The 17200-nt window shown below is 36.5% G+C and overlaps 1 protein-coding gene across 4 annotated transcripts in view; it reads right to left on the bottom strand.

Moving 5' to 3' along the window:
* PPP4R4 (protein phosphatase 4 regulatory subunit 4) overlaps window positions 1-17200 on the bottom strand; it is a 107836-nt gene that overhangs the window by 47801 nt on the left and 42835 nt on the right. For 2 of the 4 annotated variants that reach the window (XR_002803657.2, XM_023628327.2), the window contains exons 4-7: window positions 5365-5512; window positions 4522-4595; window positions 2372-2478; window positions 1456-1563 (exon numbers count right to left, since the gene is read on the bottom strand). Coding sequence is in view for 3 of the 4 variants with exons in the window: in XM_023628327.2 (XP_023484095.1) it covers window positions 1456-1563; window positions 2372-2478; window positions 4522-4595; window positions 5365-5512 (437 nt within the window). In the remaining variant the exon portion in view is untranslated. Of the gene's footprint in view, window positions 1-1455; window positions 1564-2371; window positions 2479-4521; window positions 4596-5364; window positions 5513-7377; window positions 7475-8725; window positions 8828-17200 lie in introns of those variants that run through there. The other 2 variants (XM_023628329.2, XM_023628330.2) reach the window with 2 other exon arrangements.

Below are 17200 nucleotides of genomic sequence, written 5' to 3'. Positions count from 1 at the left end.
TTTAAAAAATTAGCAATTGTACAAATGGCAACAACCTGATTGTCCTTGCTTGTAAAACAAAGAACCAGGTGAAATAAGTACAACTTCTACTAAAAATGAGAGGTTCGAATGTTTTTTGTACCAATTTAGGATCCTTAAAAAAAAAAAAACCTATTTCCCAAGATGGGTTTTAGATAAAACTCCCTTTAATATCATACTTAGACCTTAACATGAGATCAGTTTTTATATGTGAAGGGAAGAGACTGCCTGCCCTATGCCCGTCCTTTCTGAGCTTCAGTACCCAAAGGGCAAGGAGAGCAACAAAGTAGATAGTGGAATCACGGAGTTGCAAAGGAAACAAAGACAAGACTTCCAGTTAGTAACTCTATCTGAAATGACCCAATAATACAACTGCCGGCCAAAAGAAATGCTTCAGCTAAAGCCCAAGTATGATTTATGCAGCAGTCTCCCCTTATCTGTGGAGGATACGCTCCAAGACCCCCAGTGGATGCCTGAAACAGCAGATAGTTCCAAACCCTTTATGTACTGTTTTTTGTTATACATACATATCTAATTTATAAATTAGGCACAGTAAGAAATTAACAACAAAAACTAATAATAAAGTTGGCATTAGGGCCGTTATTAAGTAAAATAAGGGTTGGGGCTGGCCTGGTGGCCAGGTGGTGAAGTTAGCACCCTCCACCTCGGTGGCCCAGGGTTTCGCCGGTTCGGATCCTGGGCGTGGACATGGCACCGCTTGTCAGGCCACGTTGAGGCGGCATCCCACATGCCACAACTAGAAGGACCCACAACTAAAACATACAACTATGTACCAGGGGGCTTTGAGGAGAAAAATAAAAAATAAAATCTTAAAAAAAAAGTAAAATAAGGGTTACTTGAACTCAAGCATTGTGATACCGAAACAATCGATCTGATAATCCAAACAGCTACTAAGTGACTAACAAGCAGGTGGTATACACAGTGTGGATACACTGGACAAAGGGATGATTACACCCTGGGCAGAATAGAGCAGGACGGCACGAGATTTCACCATTTACTCAGAACGGCAGGAATTTAAAACTTACGAATTGCTTATTTCTGGAATTTTCCATTTAATATTTTGGGACCACAGTTGACTGCAGGTAACTGAAACCACATAAAGTGAAACCATGGATAAGCGGGGACTACTGTATTGGGACATTTTCCCTGCCTGGATCTAGGCATTTGGGATGATAACTAAGTAACTTAAGGTGACAAGGAAAGAAATTAACATTAATTGAATGCCTACCACCATGCTAAGCATCTTCACTTTTATCTCTTTTAATCCAGATACATCAGGAGGCACTTGCTGTTATGATCATTTTTAAACATGATATAAAATTCAGCCCTTCAGTAGCATGCTTTCATGGAAGAGGACACGCATGTCTGACAATACAGAAATAAGAATGTGACATAAGGAACTGAAAGTACACTTACCCAATGCCCTGAGCTATATTCTCTAACTGTCGACACATACAAGATCGAACTTCATATTCTACATCTTGACAGAGGGATTTTACCAGGGGAAGTATTTCTCTCTTAATGCTTAGAAGGGGAGGAAAGAAACATGCAAATGGATGAGTGTTTTAGAATAATTAATATTTTCAATTACCATCAAAATCTTAGCTTAGCTTAATAATAACATATACTTTAATACAAAGCTTTAGAGTCTACACTGTATTTTTACACATGTTATTACATTTGGATGCTATCATCAGCTACTTGTAAATTATATATATGACTGGGTCTTTTTTAAATAATGGTTAGTTTTGGATTGGCAGTTAAATATCTTAGCTAAGATAAAAGGCCTTAGGCAAGTGGAATATCTGAATCCAGCAACCATCAACCAAAATAGTCTTCAATTTTATATTTTACTCTTGTGTCATAATTATACTACATTCTATTCTTTCCATTTGATATTTATTATCTGGGCAGAGAATAGCATATGAATTATAAACATTCTCCACAAAACTTCAAAATAAGATAAACTATTCAAAATAATAAATTCACAACACAGAAGAAAGCAGAAAGACTATCTTTACGTCATGTTTACCAATTTCTGAAGTCTATAAGATAACACCGTTTTATCCTCAGAACACTAGGTACGTCACAGAGACGACGAAGATGGAAAATAGGAAAAAGCTAACCTTACTGATTTTGAAAAGCCATGAGCTCAAAAAGAAACGACTGTGAATAAGTAGACTTCTTAGAATTCTATATTCTGTAAAGTTAAAACAGCTAAACTTGCATGCAGTATGGAATAAACAAACCTAATTGTTAATCGTACAGTCATTATATATTTTAAATCAATTTAATTGAAAAAAGTAGACAAAAATTCTACATAAATACTCACGTATGGGCATCAAACTTGTTGGTCAATTTTCCCAAAATTTTACAACTAACTAAACGAGACTGGACTGTTTGGGAAAGCTGTGCCTTGGAAACAAGTGGATTCAAAATCTAAAGAGAAAAGGTTTAGATAACAAATTAACAAAACTTTACATATTCTTGCCACTCATGTCAGATATTTTCTTTAAAGAATATTTTAATGTACTAAATGTTTTTAAAGAACCTGAATTCTAATTTGCGGTGCATAGTTGCTTATAACCTGGATCACCTTGTTTGTCTTCTGGGTTATTAAGGTACAGATGATAATAAATTATGTAATTAAAAACAGTCACAAAAAATTCAGTTAAAGCTTATGGTGAATTCTGCAATGATCTGTATGCACATAAAGTATAAGTGTGAAATACACATTTTCAAAAGAAAAAAGCAAATTAAGTACCCGATACCCTGAAATTTATTTTTATTCCATATAGATTAATTTTTTTATTTATCCTAAGGGGATGCAAAACATTATAGCTTCAAATAGATTCTATTAAGTAATTCTGTCATTTGAATACAACAGCCCAAGTCTGATACTGAATTCTGTATATGCTAGACACTCAAAACCTCAACAGCATGATAGACTAAAGAACTATGAAGATCAGATTCTGATTCTGGTCCCAGCACTTCAATTTGCCCAAGTAATCTTGCTATTTCTCATCCCGAGGTTTATCATCTAATTAAAGTGGAAGGTAGGGTATGTGGCAGTAAGATCCCTGCAAGTTCTCAATTCCACGACTCTAATAAAGGGGTCAACTGGTGTTTTTTCTCAAGAAAGTAGCCAGAATTACTGAATGCATAATGATAAATATAACTTAAAAGTGAGAGATCTGATGTAAAATAAAAAGCTATTTAAAATCTTAAAAATTACATGTTAAACAATACATGGCATTCTAGAGTAAAAACTGCATTCTACTACATATCACTCTTCAAAAAATATAAATGACACATGTCAACATTACATTCAACATTTAAATATGTATAATCATCTAGATGTTGGGCATCAAGTATACAAACATCCTTATAACTGGGTAAATCTTCCCATTTTCAAGCAAGTATTTAGGCTTTGATACAGGATCATAAACTGTATGAGGACAAAGAAAGGACAAAGACTTTTCATGACATCCATAGAGGACATTTCATTCACAGACAACTGTTTTTTTCACCCATAACATATTTGAAAATAAATATATACAGGGATAATGTTCAAAGAATGAAAAACCATTTCACTAGAGAATAAAATTCTTTTCTAATTTTCCTATTCTCTCATCTTAATTTACCAAAACTTTTAGAGAAGGGTATTTGGAAAATACAAATTAAAATTAAAAAGCAAACAATAAATTGGGAAAAATACTTGCAACATAACAACAAAGGATTAACAACCTTGACGGATAAATAGCACATATAAATAATGATCAAACGATATGATCAGACAATTCCAAAAAGAGAAATGGAACTGATATAAATATATGAAAAAATATTGAACAGCATAATAATCAAAAAAATCCCAATTAAAACGTAATTCCACTTTTGGCCCATCAAATTAAATCAGAATGTTATTGCTGATAAAAGTCCAGGCAAACAGGCATTTTCATATATTGCTAGTCAAGAGCCTTAGGAACATTAATGTCCTCTGACCCAGTAATTCCACTTTTTTGGAAGCTACAGTTAAGGAAATTATCTGAAAAACAAGAAAAGCTCTACAGAGATGTTCATTAATGCCTTGATAGTAAAATACTGAAAACAGGCTTCAATGTTTAATAAGTAGGTAAAATATTTTGTAGCTACGACCAAATAAGTTTAAAACACATAGGAAAATAATAAGTGAAAGGCAACCGTCTATAAATTCAGTACAATCACTAATATGGCAAATAGTAGCCATATACACGGAAAAATCTGAACTGAAAATATATCAGAACATTAAAAGTGGTGAAGTACAGAACCATGGTTTTCTTCTTACTTTCTGTATTACTTAAATTTTCTATAATGAACATGTGTTGCTTTCAGAGTGGGGAAGTAACTCTACTCTTTTTAAAAATACCATTTTTACCAAAAATAAAATCAAGAAGACCTTAGAGTGACTCACTCATTACTATCTACAAAAAAGAAAAGTGTTACCTCATGTCTTAGGGTTTCTTTGGGCAATACTTCTATCACAGACAGAAGAGTCTCCAACCATGCGTTGCTGACACCTGATTGACACAGATAAAACACGCCAAATTAAATCTCACTCACAAATTTAGGTTCAATTCAGCCATTAATAGTCACTATAGTATTTAACGATAAAATGGGAATAATTGTTTTTAATACTACTATAAGAAGTTTCTCTATTTTTTATTTTAGTCAACATCTAGAAAACCTGTCTTTAAAAATAATATTGGGAGGGTGCTGGCCCAGTGGTATAGCAGTTAAGTTCGCACACTGCTTCAGCGGCCCAGGGTTCACTGGTTCAGATCCCGAGCACGGACCTATGCACCACTTATCAAGCCATGCTATCGTAGGCGTCCCACATATAAAGCAGGGGAAGATGGGCACGGATGTTAGCTCAGGGCCAATCTTCCTCAGCAAAAAAGAGGAGGATTGGTGGTGGATGTTAGCTCAGAGCTAATCTTCCTCAAAAGATAAATAAACAATACTACTGGGGGGATATCTTTAACCCAAAGTATGTGCTTTTTGCTGTACGATAATATTATAAACATAAATGTTGTAACATTTTTAAAAATCTAAGAAGAAAAGTATAAATCACAAGATGAACTAATAGGTCTTCAGCTTTCAAGCATACTGAATTTTGCAGGTTTCATAAGGAAACAGCCACGGCTACTTTTAGTCATACTAAAGATCAACTCCTGGGCAGCGTGGCTTCATTCAGTTACCCTCATCAGGCTAACAAGTCAAAGGACATCATGGCCACATACAGGAAACAATCAATAAATACATAATTAAGCACGTGAGGCCCCTGACCTGTGTCCCTGTGCTCCAGATGTAACAGAATGACTTGGAGGAAAGAGTGGGCATACGTATGAATTGACACTGATTCTTCCTGTAGAACGGTCAAAAACGATGCCGCAGCCGTTAGCTGCATCTCCACTCCCGCAACATGTAGGACTTCCTGTATCATCAGAAAGAGTTTGCTATTACATAGACGCGTGATCAGAAATCATAATTTTTAAAAGTCCAAGTCATAGAACCCAAACAGTCATATTTCACAAAATAACTATATGTGACCTTCAAGGATATGTACTTCCTCTCATTGCTTTAAGAAAACTATATTAATCTGCTCCTGATCATTTAACTCATCAGACCACAGCAAGTTTAAATGTCTTAGAAATTTACAAATAACATTCCATTGCTTTATTGAATGAAAATTATAGAAGTACATATACCTTTAAATAGCAGGATAGGCATTTCTGACAGATTTCAATTTCTGTTCTATTTGCATTGTACAGTTTCCATCCTACCTCGAATAATAATGTCAAAGCTCAATCACATGTGTTTTCACTACTTGTATTTCTGCTTCAAAAAATAAACATTCTACTATAAGAAAGGAATACATTTAAGATTGTACAAACGTATTTTCCCCTTTAAACAACAAAGAACATAAAGTACCATAAAGTAAATTACCATGAAGTAAATTGTCTTTAAAAGAAGGAATTTTTTAAATATAAGAATGTTATTAAAAATGAATTATATTTATAGCCATCTCCATTCACTATTTAAAAATTTTAAATGTGTATTCAAAATTAAAGCCTATATGAGAATATTAGTTTTCAACACATAAAAAATTTTTTAAAATCTTATAAATCTCATCAAAGATGTATCCTATACTTCTCTAGAAGAGAGAGAGTGTGTGTGTGTAATGTACAGGTAGCCAAAGGATTAGTTTGTTTAATCAATTATGGCAATTATGAGAATTTCCCTTGAATGCCTATTTTATAACTAATATAGCAAAGTTAATAGAACAATGTGGAACTTGCAGCCATATAACAAAGTTTCCTATCTGTGATCTTAAGAAAATTAATTTTTCTGCATTATCTCCTAATATGTAAGATGTGAATTATAGTACTGTTTTCTTAGAGATTTAAATCATTTAAACAGAACTTTTACGATTTACCAACTTGTACTAACTGAGCATTAAATAACAACATTGTACATCCAGCTGTCTCCTCTCTGTACTGGGCTATCTACTAGGAATCTCATCTTGTCCACACCTGAACTGATGTCTCTCCAGAACTGCTCCTCCTCCAATCTTCATCTCTGTAAACAGTGAATGCCAACTGTGCCCTTCCAGCTGTCAGCCCAAAAACTTTGGGGTCATCCTTAACTCAGCTCTCAGTCCCTCACTTGCCACAATCAAACGACCCACCAATCCTGATCCAGAATCTGATCACTTATCACCTCTGCCACTACTACCCTGATCCAAGCCACCATCATTTCCAGCCTCAATTATTCCAACAACCTGTTAACTAGTCCCTGATCCCATCACTGCCCCTCTATCTATTCTCGATACAGCAGCCAGAGAGAGTCTTGTAAAGAATAAGTCAGATCATGTCACTTTCCTGCTCAAAACTTTCCAATGGCTTCCCATCCCACTCAAAGGAAAAGTCAAAGTCCTTTCAATGACTTTCAGAATCTGTTCCAAATTGCCCGTTTTCCCAGATTTCCACGCAGTTGGCTCCCTGATCTTTTTTAAGCTTCTATTCAAGTATGGCCTTTCCAACAAGCCCCTCCCTGGTGACTCTATTTTAACTGAAAGCCACTCCCTTGCCCCAGCTCTCACCATCCCCTTTACCGGTTTATTATCTCCATCATCCAACATCCAACACATTCACTTGTTTACGGTCTGTCTTCTACATCCACAACATAAGCTTCATGAGTGCAAGAAGTTTTGTCTGTTTTGTTCACAACCGTATCCCCAACTCCTAGCATACAGCAGGCATTCAACAAGTAATTGCTGGATGACTGAATAGCTCTTACCCTTCGACCTAAACTTTCTGCTCTTGATGCTCTCTCCCTTCACACACATTTTCCACATCTCCTAAAAGGTGGCTTCAAGAGATTTTGAGGTGAGTCCTAAAGATTAGGGATTGGCAGAATTAGACACAAGGAAAAGCAAAAATGGATCACAGAGAAATGCATCTTCAGTTCTCTTTCTATCACGTCAGTAAGGAGATGTTCCTGCCACCTTCTACTCCAGCATCTCTGGAACCATGTTCAAACCATGTGCCCAGACTCTTTGATTCTGCAGGGTGGGACCACTGCCAGTCACCACACTAGGAGATAACATGTCATTCCATAGTTGAAGAACAGATTCAAAGCCGTCAAGTATTTTGCTGAAATCCAGCGAGCTAGTAATTTGCAGCTAAGACTTAACTTTTGTCTGCCTGATGCCAAAGCTAAGCACTGAATTCTTCTCACAGATTCTGTTCTTCCATTCATCATTTACTAAGGCATAGCTTAAATCAATCCTAAGACTTCATGTGGTAGTGTGGGAGCTCTGGCAGTGGTTTTTCTGAGGCAAATGTTTATGTGGTTTGGTTAATTCCCAGAAAAGCTATCACACTTGAAGGTGGCTGCTTTTTGTTTTGTTTTGTTTTGAGCTTTTGTGTCACACACACATTATCTGACAAGTTTTTTCAAAACGGTCAATTACGTATCCTAAGAGTTCTTGGCTGAAAGAAAAAGAGAAGAAATGATAAGGTGCAAAGCAGAAGCAGCCAGTGGTCTCTGAAATCAGCCCTCCCATATCCCTTGTTTTACTGTGTCCAAAACAAACATTTGTTCCACACTAACAATTTTGGATTTGGAAAACACTTTTAAAAGATTTGATGTGGCCAGTATACATCACTTACAGGTTTCAGAAGCACAGCTTTTATTTAGAAACAAAAAGTACTTTGCAAAGAAATATTAGAATAAATTGTGAGGGCCACAATGTACAGTCCAGTTCACGTGATTCTGCCGTTTTAAGTTCCAAGAGACGTAATTCTGCCCCTCTTAAAGTCATTAAAGTCCTGGGTTTTGTACATATGCAAACTTTATGCAAAAGAAGAACATGAGAAGCTCTCCAACTTCATATCTTCTTACTGTATTACTTAGTCTTGACTCCCGCAGCAACATTTGCCCCAACTATTTTGCATTTAATTTTCGAAAAATCCTCAAGTCTTATCAGGATTTGGGTTTTTCTCTTGTTGTGCTGACTTCAACATCTGGGACTGTCCACTGTTAAGAAACCAGCACAGACTAAGAGATTTTATCACTGCTAAAAATCAATTGATTGCTAAACATATTTTTCTGAATCATATTACAATGAGAGTTTGATACTTACCAGTAAGTGCTCTCCTCCACAGAGTCACACCTCTGGACAAACAGAGTGAGATCCAGACTCTCTGGGTAAATAAGTGTGCATCCTCATGGACCTTGGAAGACACTGAAAAGTAAATTCCTCTATTGCTTAAGTGCATGCCTTAATGCCATTTACCGTTCCTCTTACATACTACTGTATGGCTGGCATTCCAACTTGATTTCCTCAAAATGAAATGAGACGTTTTATAAATGAGTTAACGGTATATTTCAATATTTAAAAAACGATTCCTATTCAAGGAAGGAAAATATACTAGACACTTTTGTGTTTAAATTCACTCTTTAGTTAGCATGAGTGGTGCAAGAAAGCATTTTTTAAAACAATATAATACAGTCCTTGCAGAGGGAAGCTGTTCGGTCTCCAATAAATGCACATCATATACATCGAGAAGATGTTTCTCTTTACAATACACAACATAGAGAACCATTGAATACATCACTGGCTCATTCCAAAAGAGCACATATTTTGGATTCACACATTTGGAAACTACACTTATTGACTAAAACTGGTAAACACATTTACCATACACGGTGCTGGTTAAAGGTAAGGGAGCACTAAAATTACAAAGTATCTTCATATAGTTTTAGAGATAACATCACTGATTATTTTGAAATTAAATAACAGAGATTTAAATATTAAAATATTGAAGACCTAGGACATACAAAATATCTGGGGTTTTGAGGGTCATAAATGTGGGAAGTTTTAGTAACCAACAACAACAGTGACAGCTCTTTTCACTATCAAGTTATAATATTTATAAAAGACTTTAAAACTGACTTAAATACGAATAATTCTAACACGCCTTTAACAACTAACTATGATACCTCATTCTCTTCCCTATCACTGATTGCTACATTCCACACTATAGAAAAAGGTGGGGAGGACTAGTTGAGAGCACCGAAAATCAAAATCTGAGAGGGAAAATAAAGTGGAGATAGTAAACAGGAACAAAAGGGATGTTTTACACTTATTTAAATCTTGGTTCATGAGGAGGTACACATAAAAGTACTCCAAAAATCTTGTTCCACAAAGGAAATACCAACAGTAACTATCCTATGACTACCGCAAACGTGCAGCGAAGTGTCCTGCCGTGCAAATCACAAGGACACCACAACAAAGAAACGAATTTCAAGACTGTGGTTTTGAAACTGAACTTCTGGCTGGAATACCCTGCCAAGTCATCTTCACATATAATAAATTAGAATCATGTAATTGCAGGATTTAGGCTTAAAATATAAATAAAAAGCAATTTAAAACATTGCAAAGAAAGATGTGCTTATCAAAGGAATATCTATTTACTAGATACAGCAGCTGTAAGTAAGCATTTCCAATGATCTATTGGAGCCACATTTGATTAAATATTTTTTGAAAAAATTATAAACTGTTTTCTGGGGGGAAAAAGCAGCATTGGAAAGTAGGGCAAATTTCTATAAGCAAGTGGAAATAGAGCTTTCTTTCTAGTCAGTCACAGTCCTTTTCCCTCCTATCCTAATTTTCTCTAAAGTAGCCCAATGAAAATCTAATTCTGATAATATAATTTTAATTTCATTCACAGCTATTTATTAAGTAGTAACATCAAACTAAGTGTTCTGGGAAACTGGAGAAAAGTCAAAGACACAGTTCGCTACCTTTGAGAGACTCCTGTTGCTTACACACATTCAAACATTCAACACATATTCATTTAGTTGCATTCAAGGTACTGTGCTAGGTGCTGGAGACAGCAATGAGCAGAAGCAGCAACGCACCTGTTAACACTGCAGCTAAAGCCGCCACAAGAGCTAAGGATGGGAAGTACACGCTGCCACAAGAACATCCACCAGGTGACCTGATCTCCTCGGAGGAGGGGGGATCACTGAGAAGTGACAACTGGCCTGTGTGAAGAGAAAGAAGAAACCAGACAAAAGCTGGGATAGAGAGAGGTAGGAAAGCAAGAAAAGTAAGAAAGAAGGCAGTCCCAGCACTGAGAAGCAGGAAGGAGCATGGCAGCTGCAGCGCAACAGAAGGGGCTGAGGCTGGTCAAACAGTCGAAGCCCAAATTATATGGGGCCTCAGATGCATTAAGCAAGAGAATACTCAAACTGCAGTCTTAAATGCTTTGAAATAGCATGCTGACTATAAAGATGAAAGTGAATCAGAAAGTAGCGAGGTGGGGTGGACTGGGAGGGAGGTAGTGGGCGAGGATCTCTTGGGAAGCCATTACACACACCTGAGCAAAGCCTCATAGTAGCTTGGACTGGGGTGGGGGTAGTGCGGTTGGAGAGAGGTGGATGGATTCCAGAAACATTCAAGACATAAAATAAACAGGATTGTATGCATTAGTAGTAAAAGAACAGTATCAAGGATGACGCCCAAAGTCCTGGCTTGTAAACCAGACGGATAACAGTGTCACCATTACCACAGGGGACACTGCAAGAAGCCCAGGTGTCGAGGGGAAATACCAGGAGCTCAGTTTTGGACTTTTTAACTTTGAGATGCCTTTAAGGCATCCAAGTAGAGATCATAAACAGGGAATTGTGTATACAGATCTGATACTCTGAAAAGGTCTGCTACAAACAGGAGAATTTATATGGAATAGATAGGCTTTATACAGATGATATTTAAAGGCTTGCATGTGGATGAGACTGCATACAGAGAAAACATAGACTGAAAGTGGAGATCCACTCTTGTAAACATAATTTCAGCCCAACAAGAGTGCTGAAGATCTCAAAGTTTAAATAAAGAGATCCATCACAAATGTTTTGAGAATATTTAATTTTAAGTTCTAGATTATTCCTAACACATCACTAAAAAACAATCAATTGGTCTGTGTGGGGGTGAGGGTGATCACAGGGTATGGTGGAGGGGTATATGCAGGTATACAAACAGAAACATTTGGGGCTAACATTATAAGATTAAATCAAAAAGGAGAAAACTTTTGTTGTTTTTTTGTTCGTTTTTCGGTGAGGAAGATTGGCCTTGAGCTAACATCTATTGCCAATCTTTGTCTTTTTGCTTGAGGAAGACTGTCCCTGAGCTAACATCCATGGCAATCTTCCTCTAGTTTGTAAGTGGGACGCCTCGACAGCATGGCTTGATGAGCAGTGTGTAGGTCTGTGCCCAAGATCTGAACCCATGAACCCCGGGCTGCCGAAGCGGAGTGTGCAAACTTAACCACTACGCCACCAGGCCAGCACTGAAAATTTTAAAAAGGAGAGCTGCTTCTTTCAGTAATAGCAGACTAGGTAATTCTAATCAGCTCTCCTGATGAGGATAATTTAGAAACCTGGACAAAATATAAAAATCATCTGCATACTGGGGCTACCCCCATGGCCAAGTGGTTAAAGTTCCACATGCTCCACTACAGCAGCCCAGGTTCACGGGTTCAGATCCTGGGCATGGACATACTCCATCCATCAGCCATGCTGTGGTGGCATCCCACATAAAAAAAATGGAGGAGGACTGGCACAGATGTTAGCTCAGGGACAATCTTCCTCAAGCATAAAGAGGAAGATGGGCAACAGATGTTAGCTCAGGGACAACCTTCCTCACCAAAAAAAAAATCATCTGCATAAAGGCATACGGAAACTAACAAAGTTATCCCTCCAAAACTAAAAAATTACCCATTCTAGATTACCCATTACTAGAAAAATTACCCATCCAAGATGTAACAGACAATGGAATTCCAGAAAGGTGAGCATGTAATTTAGGGCCTATTTTTCCCCTGGGGCCATTTCCTGGTTCTACAAAAGGCTCCTGAGAGGCTGAGAGCTTAAGTGACTTTTCTGACAGCCTTGCAGAGGCCCTCCCCTGGGACAGAATAAGGGTTATCCCGAAGGTGACTGGCCTTCACAGGGAGAGCAGCCCAGCTTCCAATCATTCAATACCTGAAACTGGATTAAGTGAGATTTTATTGCTAGGCAGTTAAGTGGCTGCCAGAAGAAAACATATTCCTTTCTAGAGAAGGACATCACCCTAGGCCTCAAACTATTTCTGCAAATAATTTATCAAATACAAGATCAAATACACAATCAATAATATCCAGGCGCATGAAGAGAGAAGACAATATGAATGAGAACCAGTAGAAGCAACAGAAAATAGAAATGCACCCAAAGGGGCTCCAGGTATTGGTGATATCTGATACATACCTGGTTCAAGAGGATAAAAAGATACAATTGGAATTACAACAGAAAATTCTAAGATTTTTTTTTCTTAAAAAAAGGATGTGGTAGATTTTTAAAAGAGCTAACTAGAAATTCTAGACCAGAAACATATAATCAAAATCAAAATTAGGTTAGACACAGATGAATTAGTGAATGGAATACGGGTCAGGATAAAACACTCAGAATGAATCACAAAGAGAACAGAAGAGAAGGTAAAAGAGGTGGAAGATACTATGAAAAGGTCTAACATATGTGAAATTGGAGTCCTAGAAGGAGAGCAGAGCAGATTATTAGGCAGAAGCATATTTGAAAAATGTCTGAAGAGATAATGATCAGGTAATCTTAGTACAGCTGTTCTCCAAGAGGTATACAGAGTTATTTGCATTTATCTAATGATAACGACGCTGAGCATCTTTTCTTATGCTTATTGGCCATCCACAAATCTTCTTTGGTGAAGTTCACATTTTCGCCCATTTAAAAATTTGATTGTGTTTCTATTACTGAGTTTTAAGAGCTCTTTATGTATTCTGAACACGTCATTCACTAGGTATGTGATTTATAAATATTTTCTCCCATTCTATAACTTGTCTTTTCATTCTCTTAACAGTATCTTCTGAACAGTCAAAATTTTAAATTTTCATGAGGTCACATTTATCAAATTTTTCTCCTATGGATCATGCTTTTAGTGTCATACATAATAAACCTTTGCCTGACCCTAGGTCACAAAGATTTTCTCTTACGTTTTCTTGCAGAAGTTTTTACAATTTTAGTTTTTAACTTTTAGGTTTATGATCTATTTTGAGTTAATTTTTGTATATGGTACAAGGTATAGACTTTTTTCCCAACTGACCCAGCACCATTTGTTGAAAAGACTATCATCTCTACACTGAATTGCCTCTGCACCTGTGTTGAAATCAATGTATGTGTGGGATTTTCTTCTCTATATATGTCCCACTGATTTGTCTTTATACCAATATCACACAGTCTTAATTGCTGTAGCTGTATATTATGTCTCAAAATCAGGTAGTAAAAGTCCTCCAACTTTGTTCCTCTTTCTCAAAGGTATTTTGGCTATTCTTGGTCATTTGAATTTTCACATGAATTTAAGAATTAGCTTGTCACTTCCTACAAAAAAAAAAAGAGAGAGAGAGAGGAAAAAAATCTAACTTGCTGGAATTTTGATTATTTTGCACTAATCAATGCTGAGAACTGACATCTAACAATATTGAGTCTTCTGATCCATGAACATGGTGTATCTTTCCATTCACTTAGTTCTCATATTATTTCTCTCAGCAATGTCCTACACTTTTCAGTAAACAGGTCTTACATATCGTTTATCAGATTGATCCCTAAATATTACACACTTTAAAGCTACAGAGATAGTTTAAGAAAAAGTTCAATTTCCAATTGCCTGTTGCTAGTATGTAGAAATACAATTGATTTGTATATTGACCCTGTATCCTGCAACCTTTCCATACTCATGTAGTTCTAGTTTTTTCCTTTTGTCGATTCCATCATAGATGATAATGTTATGTGACAAAAAGAGACAGCTTTACTTCTTTCTATGCAACGTGGATGCCTTTCATTTCTTTTCATTGCCTTATTGCACTGGCTACAACAGCCAGTACAGTGCTGAACAAACGTGGTAAGAGTAGACACTCTTGGCACGTTCCTGATCTTAGAGGAAAGCATTCAGTCTTTCACCTTTAAGTATGATTTACCTGTATGTTTTTCACAAGGAAACTCCTGTGTATCCCTAGTTTGCTGCGTTCAGGAATGATTGTTGGATTTGTCAATACTTTCCCTACCTCTACTGAAATAATCAGATGATGATTTTTTTTTTTTTAGTTTGTTGATATGATGACATATTGATTAGTTTTAAAATATTGAACCAACCCTAAATTCCTGAGCTAAACCCCAATTGGTCATGAAGTATTATCCCTTTTATATATTGCTGGATTTGCTTTGCTGCTTTTCAGAAGATGTTTGCATCTAAGTTCATAAGGGATAAACATCTACAGGGTTTTTTTGTAATGTCTATGTCTCATTTAAATGAGTATTAGGGTAATGCTGGTCTCATAGAATGACTTGTGAAGTTCTTACTTCCTCCTCTATTTTCTGGAAGAATTTGTCTAGAATTATTATTTCTGGTGCTCTTCATTGCTTCACGTAAATCCAATTTCCATCTGGTATCACATTACTTCTACCTAAAGAACTTTCCTTTCCACTTCTTGTAGTATAAGTCTGGTACAAAGAATCCTTTCAACTTCTGTTTGTCTAAAAAAAAAAATAGCATTTTGCCTTCATCCTTGACAGATATCGTCACTGGGTGCAGATTTCTTGTTGACTTGTGTTTGCTTTTTCTTTCAGTACTTCTAATATGACATTCTATTGTCTCTGGTCTGTCTAGCTTCTGACCAGAAGTCTGCTTTGTCTTGCCTTTGTTCCTCTGTATGTAATGTTTCTTTTGTCTCTGACTGCTCCCACGATTGTCTCTTACTTGTTATTTTCAGCAGTTTGATCCTGATGTGCCTAGGCGGGGTGTGTGTATTTATTCTGCTTGGGGTCCTCTGAGCTTCTTGGATCTTTGGTTTGTTGTCATTCACTAATTTCAGAAAAGTCTTGGCCATTACTTCTTCAAATAGTTCTTTTTCCCTGTTTTCTCATTCTGGGACATCAATTACATGTATATTAGATCACTTTACCCTGTCTCAAAGCCATCCGATGCTCTCTTCTATTTTTTTCTCATTCTTTTTTACCTTCTTGTTTCAATTTGGATAATTTCTACCTTCAAGTTCACTGATTCTTTCCCCAGCTGGGTCCAAACTACTGATAAGCCTGTTGAAGGAATGCTTACCTCTGATATCATCCTTTTTGTTTCTAGCATTTTCAATTGTTTTATAGTTTCCATCGTTCTGCTGAATTTCCCTATACATCCAGGCATGTTGTTCTGAGAAGGTGGGCAGTGTTGTATTCCTGTCCCCCAGCAGCAGCCAATCATCGCCTCACCTGCATCAGCAAAAGCCAATCTCTCCAGTCTCCTGCCTGCCCCCCAAGGCAAGGAGGCTTCTGGAAAAGAGCTTGCAAGTGAGTGCAAAGGTCTCTTGTGTCTGCAACTCCAAGTTATTTTAAATTGATATGCTAGCTCACAGTCAACCTTTAAAAACTCATCACAATATTAGCTCATTTTTTTCTAACAACCTTATGTGGTGGCCACTTCTTCCTCCTCTACTGTGTCAAAAGTCAATGTGCCTGTGTCTCATCTTTCTTCAGAGGGGCTGCTGCTCTTTTGAATTGTTTATTTGGTTGCCTTGTGACCACCTCTAACAGGCTAAAGTTATACTTACTTGGATTTTGTGAATAACCCACTGTTATTAAAATGGGAGTGATGTTTTCTTGCACATTCCTACATCCTAACAAGAAATGGAACTGACTGCTTTGTTTTTGAGCCCTGAATCTTCCTTACCTCTCTTACAAGCTTAATTATGCATTTAACAGAATGCTCATTGTACTTTATCTAGACTTTCTATATGTTCTGATTTGGGAAAATTTTCTAGGATATTTAGCTCACCACACCGCCAAAAGGTTAGCTAATTCATAAAGTTTTAAATTAAACATTACACACCTTTATTACAGTGAAGTATGTAAATATCTTCTTTGTTTTATAATTTTGCCAGGATTGTAAATATTTTTATTTACATGACCCTTTGTATCACTCAAATGCCTAAAACCAGAAACAATATTCAAGTAGTAACAGTGGTTCTATTATCACAGAAATAAAAGATTTCCTATTAAGAGTTTCAGAAGTTCCAGGTCATTTTTATTCTAAGTAAGGTAAAAATAACACACGACTGAAGGACTATGAAGCGCGTGTGAGAACACTGGTCTCCACGAGAACTTACTAAGAGACAGTGTTTTGAGGTCTATCAGGAATATCGGCTAATATAACGTTTCATATATGCCCACAAAAACGATATGCTCAGTAAATGTTTCCATCGAATTTAATTATTTTTGTAAAATAATTAATGATGCTAACCTATTTCATCCTTAAACACAAATAGATATACATAAAAAGGAAAAGACATAACACAGACATTACTTTCTAAATTCACTGAGGTCAACGTACTTTTACTTTTGAGCTGTAAACCACAGAACACAAGAGGACTTTGTATCATCTGTTCATGCTCTCTAATTTCTTTGGTTAACACTACCTCTCTTTCTTTTTCTTAGTGAACTAGAAAAATGGTTATGTAATTTTATGCTTCCTAGCCCATAAAACCTCCTAGGAAGGTCAATTCTG

Source organism: Equus caballus, chromosome 24, assembly GCF_041296265.1.
Source record: "Equus caballus isolate H_3958 breed thoroughbred chromosome 24, TB-T2T, whole genome shotgun sequence".
NCBI classification, from domain to species: Eukaryota; Metazoa; Chordata; class Mammalia; order Perissodactyla; family Equidae; genus Equus; species Equus caballus.
This window is presented reverse-complemented; position numbering and strand designations above follow the sequence as displayed.